Source organism: Anomaloglossus baeobatrachus, chromosome 3 (genome assembly GCF_048569485.1).
Source record: "Anomaloglossus baeobatrachus isolate aAnoBae1 chromosome 3, aAnoBae1.hap1, whole genome shotgun sequence".
NCBI lineage: Eukaryota > Metazoa > Chordata > Amphibia > Anura > Aromobatidae > Anomaloglossus > Anomaloglossus baeobatrachus.
This window is the reverse complement of record NC_134355.1, coordinates 110,562,865-110,567,978: the sequence shown is the minus strand read 5'-3', so window position 1 is coordinate 110,567,978 and position 5,114 is coordinate 110,562,865. Positions and strand designations below refer to the sequence as shown.

Genomic DNA, 5,114 nt, shown 5'->3' with positions numbered 1-5,114 from the left:
AGAAAGAAAGAAAAGAAAGAAAGAAAGAAAGAAAGAAAGAAAGAAAGAAAGAAAGAAAGAAAGAAAGAAAGAAAGAAAGAAAGAAAGAAAGAAAGAAAGAAATGTGATGATGGAAATAATAGGGTTTTGTGCACTGCAAAGTCAAAGTAAACTATATAATAAAAATAAATACATGGTTAATTGAAAGACAGGAACTACAGTAATCAGATGGATATAATTGTAAAATAATACAACTAATGAGGTATCTGATGGAAAATAAGTATATACTGCTATATTTCAGACAATTTACTTTTTTTTATAAGCAAAAGCCCTGGTGTCCTTGTCTACATATTAAAATCACATTATCAGACCACCAAAATTACCTGCAGGGATAATACCAGCAGAATTTAATTCTTTTAACAGAGTTTATATATATTTTACATTAAACCAGCTCCTCAATTTCATTTGTTGATTATACAGGGCTGACGAAAAATCCCACTGCCAGAAGACCATTCTACAAATTCAGCAAATAAAGCAACGAGCACTGGAATCAGGGAGGATGGGCATTGTACAGAAAATCCTCTACCTATCGCATATTTGATTTAAATATATATATATAAATATATATATATATATATACACCGTATACATATATATATATATATATAAAAATATATATATAAATAAATATATATATATATATATATATATATATATAAAATATGCAATAGGTAGAGGATTTTCTGTATATGTATATATATATACACACACACACACACACCCCCCCATATATTTATATATAATATATATATATATATATATATACACAGTATATTTCTATACACCCAGTATGTATATATATATATATATATATATATATATTTACTTATTCTGTTCACGTTGGAGTCATAGATTCTGCATAGCCACCATAAACTATTATCAAATCTATATCCTGAACAATAATCAATAGCATACAATCTATACATCCGCCTGGTGATATATACGTTGTCAGTAATATTTGCCTTTTTATATTATTATATATTTATCCTTTTTATCTCATTTGCAGTCAAAAAATAAAAATCCAGAAATAAATGGCAATACGATTTTAATAGAGGTTGTTAAAATCTGACTTGGACAGGCCAGAATACAGTCATAAATAAAGTGTACAGAAACCATAAATTAAGCCTTTCAAGCATTTTACTTAAAAAAAAAAGAAAAAACAAACAAACATTAAACTTTGTGAATTACAACGACATTTCCTTTTTTTTACATGTAAAATTTTTACAGACTTTTGGTCTTTTTGTAGAAACTACACAGCATATAAGGATCCACCACATTCACAAAAAAATATACCCCCTGCAACAAAGCGGGAACACAAATTTTAGTCAAACGTAATTCAACAAACCTGACAGCTAAAAACAAGGTCAAAAGAAACTGTACAGCTGAAGGAAAGGGGCAGGGAACACATACTATTGTACATAGATTTATACAGTCATTGTAAGCAAGTCCATTATGCCTGTTGTCTAGAATTAGGAAGAGTTCATTATGGGTCTGGAATACACACCTTGATAGTATGAGGTGTCACTGGAAAGGGGTGAAGACTCTAAGCCAGTTTTGTTCGTTACTGAGCTCATTGCTAAACTACCTGCCATGGGGGAACCATATCCTGAATAATGCATCACCTGTTCATATGCTTTCAAGTCCATTTTATGATGGTGGTGACTGTGGTGATGGTGATGGTGGTGGTGTTGCTGTTCAGATGACATTAGGTTGTTGATGGAGAAAGGGTGGTTGAAAGAATAGTGGTGTTCTGGTTTGAGGTGGGACTGGGCGTCATGGGACAACACAGAGTGGTGCTGGGAGAGAAGGTGTTGGGCTTGGGAGACAGGAGATGTTGTATGATCTGGGCTCAGACCTTGGTTTGACTTCATGTCTACAAGGGTCCTCTTCTGTTCCTGACATGGGGATGAACTGGAATGGGGAGACTCGTTGCCCCCAGAACTTTCTGAGCTGCTGTTGGTAGCAGCAGACCCCACACTAGATGCCCCTTCAGAGAGTTTCTTCCCACCACTGTCTCTGGGGTTGTGCTTCTTCTCACACTTGAAGCGCTTCTGGCGTCTCAGATAACAGCCATTCTCAAACATGTTACCAGAGTCTGGGTGGAGAGTCCAAAAAGAGCCCTTGCCAGGTTTATCTGGAGACCTCGGAACTTTGAGGAAACAGTCGTTAAATGACAAGGAGTGGCGGATTGAGTTCTGCCAACGCTGCTGGTTCTGTCTATAGAAGGGGAATAGATCCATGATCCACTGGTAGATTTCACTCAAGGTGAGCATCTTGTTAGGAGACTGCTGGATGGCCATAGTAATGAGGGAAATGTAAGAGTATGGAGGCTTGGCATGGGTGTAGCTCCTCCGGTAGGTTTTAGGATCCCTGGATCTGTTAATATTAGATTGTCCATATATCGGGCTCATCGAATTGATGTTGGTATAAGGCGCCAGTGCGTTCATAGATGTTGCTTGGGCGCTCATAGGGCTCATGCTGGGGCTCAGGTGGGTAGCCATACTTGCCACTCCAGATCCCATGCCAGCCATAGCACCAGTGCCAGGAGACATGCCAGTGAGAGAAGGGCTCATTCCAGTGTTCACATAGGACATGTTCATGGAACTTGCTGTCATGTTAGCCGTGGTGCTCATGGCTGACATACTCATGTAGGTGTTCATTGTGTTCATGCTTAATCCAGCATTCATGTTACTTACTGAGGAGTAAGCCTAGAAAAATGAATAGGGCACAGTTACCATCTATATTAAAATGTGATAGGTAATACTGATATATTGCTATATATAACGTTAGTACAATGTAAAACATAGCACTATATATATATATATATATACACACACACACAGACATATATATATATATATATATATATACACACACATAGATATATAGGTTTGTGTGTGTATATATATATATGTATATATATAATGTATATATATATATATATATATATATATATATATATATATATAGATATATATAAAAATATAAGTACATACACATATATGACACATATATACAAACAGTACAGTGTACAACATATATTGTAGAAGCAGTATGCTGTTCTGCAGTGTATTGAAATTAGATGTAACACTAATCATTTACCCATAATAATACATTTCATACATGTAGTATATTAATACGCATGTATATATATATATGTGTATATATATATATATATATATATATATATATACATATATACATATATCTAAACATATATATATATATGCACACACACAAAAGGATATATAGATATGTATATATACACACACACACAGACATATATATATATATATATATATATACACACACATAGATATATAGGTTTGTGTGTGTATATATATATATATGTATATATATAATGTATATATATATATATATATATATATATATATATATAGATATATATAAAAATATAAGTACATACACATATATGACACATATATACAAACAGTACAGTGTACAACATATATTGTAGAAGCAGTATGCTGTTCTGCAGTGTATTGAAATTAGATGTAACACTAATCATTTACCCATAATAATACATTTCATACATGTAGTATATTAATACGCATGTATATATATATATGTGTATATATATATATATATATATATATATATATATATATATATATACATATATACATATATCTAAACATATATATATATATGCACACACACAAAAGGATATATAGATATGTATATATACACACTCACACGAAAGCATATATATAGATATATATATATACAAAAGGATATAAATACAGAAAAGGATATATACATACAAACGCAGACTGATATATATATATACATATATATATATACATACACACCAGACCTTTTATATATATATATATATATATAGTATATATATATGGCATATATATATATATATATATATATACACACCAGAGCTTTTATATATATATTTGTATATATATATATATATATATATATATATATATACATATATACACATATATATACAAAGAGATATATATATATATATACACACAAGGATGGACACGAGCCTTATATATATATATATATATATATATATATATGTATACATATACAAGGGGAGATATATATATAATATATATATATATATATATATATATATATATATATATATATAACACATTTAAATCATCCATAGTTGTAGATACTGATTCTTCATTATTATTATTATTGATAATATTATAATATACTGGTTTTTCTCTATCAGACATGACCCAGCCTACAAGGGTAAACTTTTACACTAATTATTTTGATACTCCCCAACTTATTAATTTAATATTTAACTAGTAAACAATGGTTAGTGTAGCTGGGCGCCTGTGGATCTGACACAGGCTGGCATTGTGCGTCCTCTCCACCATTGCGCTCTTGTTAGTCTCCATTTTCCGCTGATATTAGCTGATTGTATGGCAGAGGAGGCTAATCAGGGGCAGCTTGTGTTCCCCAACATTGTAACCAGGACTGACTCCCAGGAGTGAGCCCACATACTGCTCAGCCGATCGCACTGTATTGTAAGTGGTGACCTACTTCTTCATAATCAGATGAAAATGTCACTAGTTGACTCTCCAGAAAGTTTGATTAGTTGTTATATTTACTATAAGAACTTCTTTTTTGTTTTACTTTCTCTCCCCCCAAGTGTCCCCCCCACCCCACCCCATGCCAAACATAACGTTGTTGGGATAGTGTGTGGCTCAGTCATCGAAGAGGATTTGGAGGCGCCGCAAGTCAATATTTGATCACAAAGTTAATATTATCCCAGGGCTAACAGTGTGCTATAAAGAGAGAGAATGACAGAAAGTAGAGCTCGCTGTTACCTCGGGTTCTGTGTAGTAGCTGCTCCAGTCTGAATGCTCGTGTCCTTCCATTTTCACAGCTCCTAGCATACTGGAAGCTGAGTGCATGGCAGTTTAAAATTTAACAGCAGCAACCAACAACAGTGATAGCAACAAAAAGAGAGAGAGGTAGAGAGCGAGGAGCCCTCCCTCCCCAGCACTCCCTCCGAGCAGGAGGGGGAAGGCAGAGCTGGGGTGTGCTGCAGAGCTGAGGAGCTGGACACA

General features: G+C 33.4%; 1 protein-coding gene across 1 annotated transcript in view; it reads right to left on the bottom strand.

Moving 5' to 3' along the window:
- Positions 1 to 1,158: 1,158 nt before the first annotated feature.
- The window catches only part of FOXA2 (forkhead box A2), a 4,125-nt gene continuing 169 nt past the window's right edge, over positions 1,159 to 5,114 (bottom strand). Inside the window, exons 1-2 of the mRNA XM_075338097.1 lie at positions 4,872 to 5,114; positions 1,159 to 2,747 (exon numbers count right to left, since the gene is read on the bottom strand). The exon at positions 4,872 to 5,114 is cut by the window's right edge and continues 169 nt beyond it. Coding sequence (XP_075194212.1) covers positions 1,509 to 2,747; positions 4,872 to 4,958 — 1,326 coding nt within the window. The 5' untranslated portion in view covers positions 4,959 to 5,114 and the 3' untranslated portion in view covers positions 1,159 to 1,508. The remainder of the gene's footprint in view (positions 2,748 to 4,871) is intronic.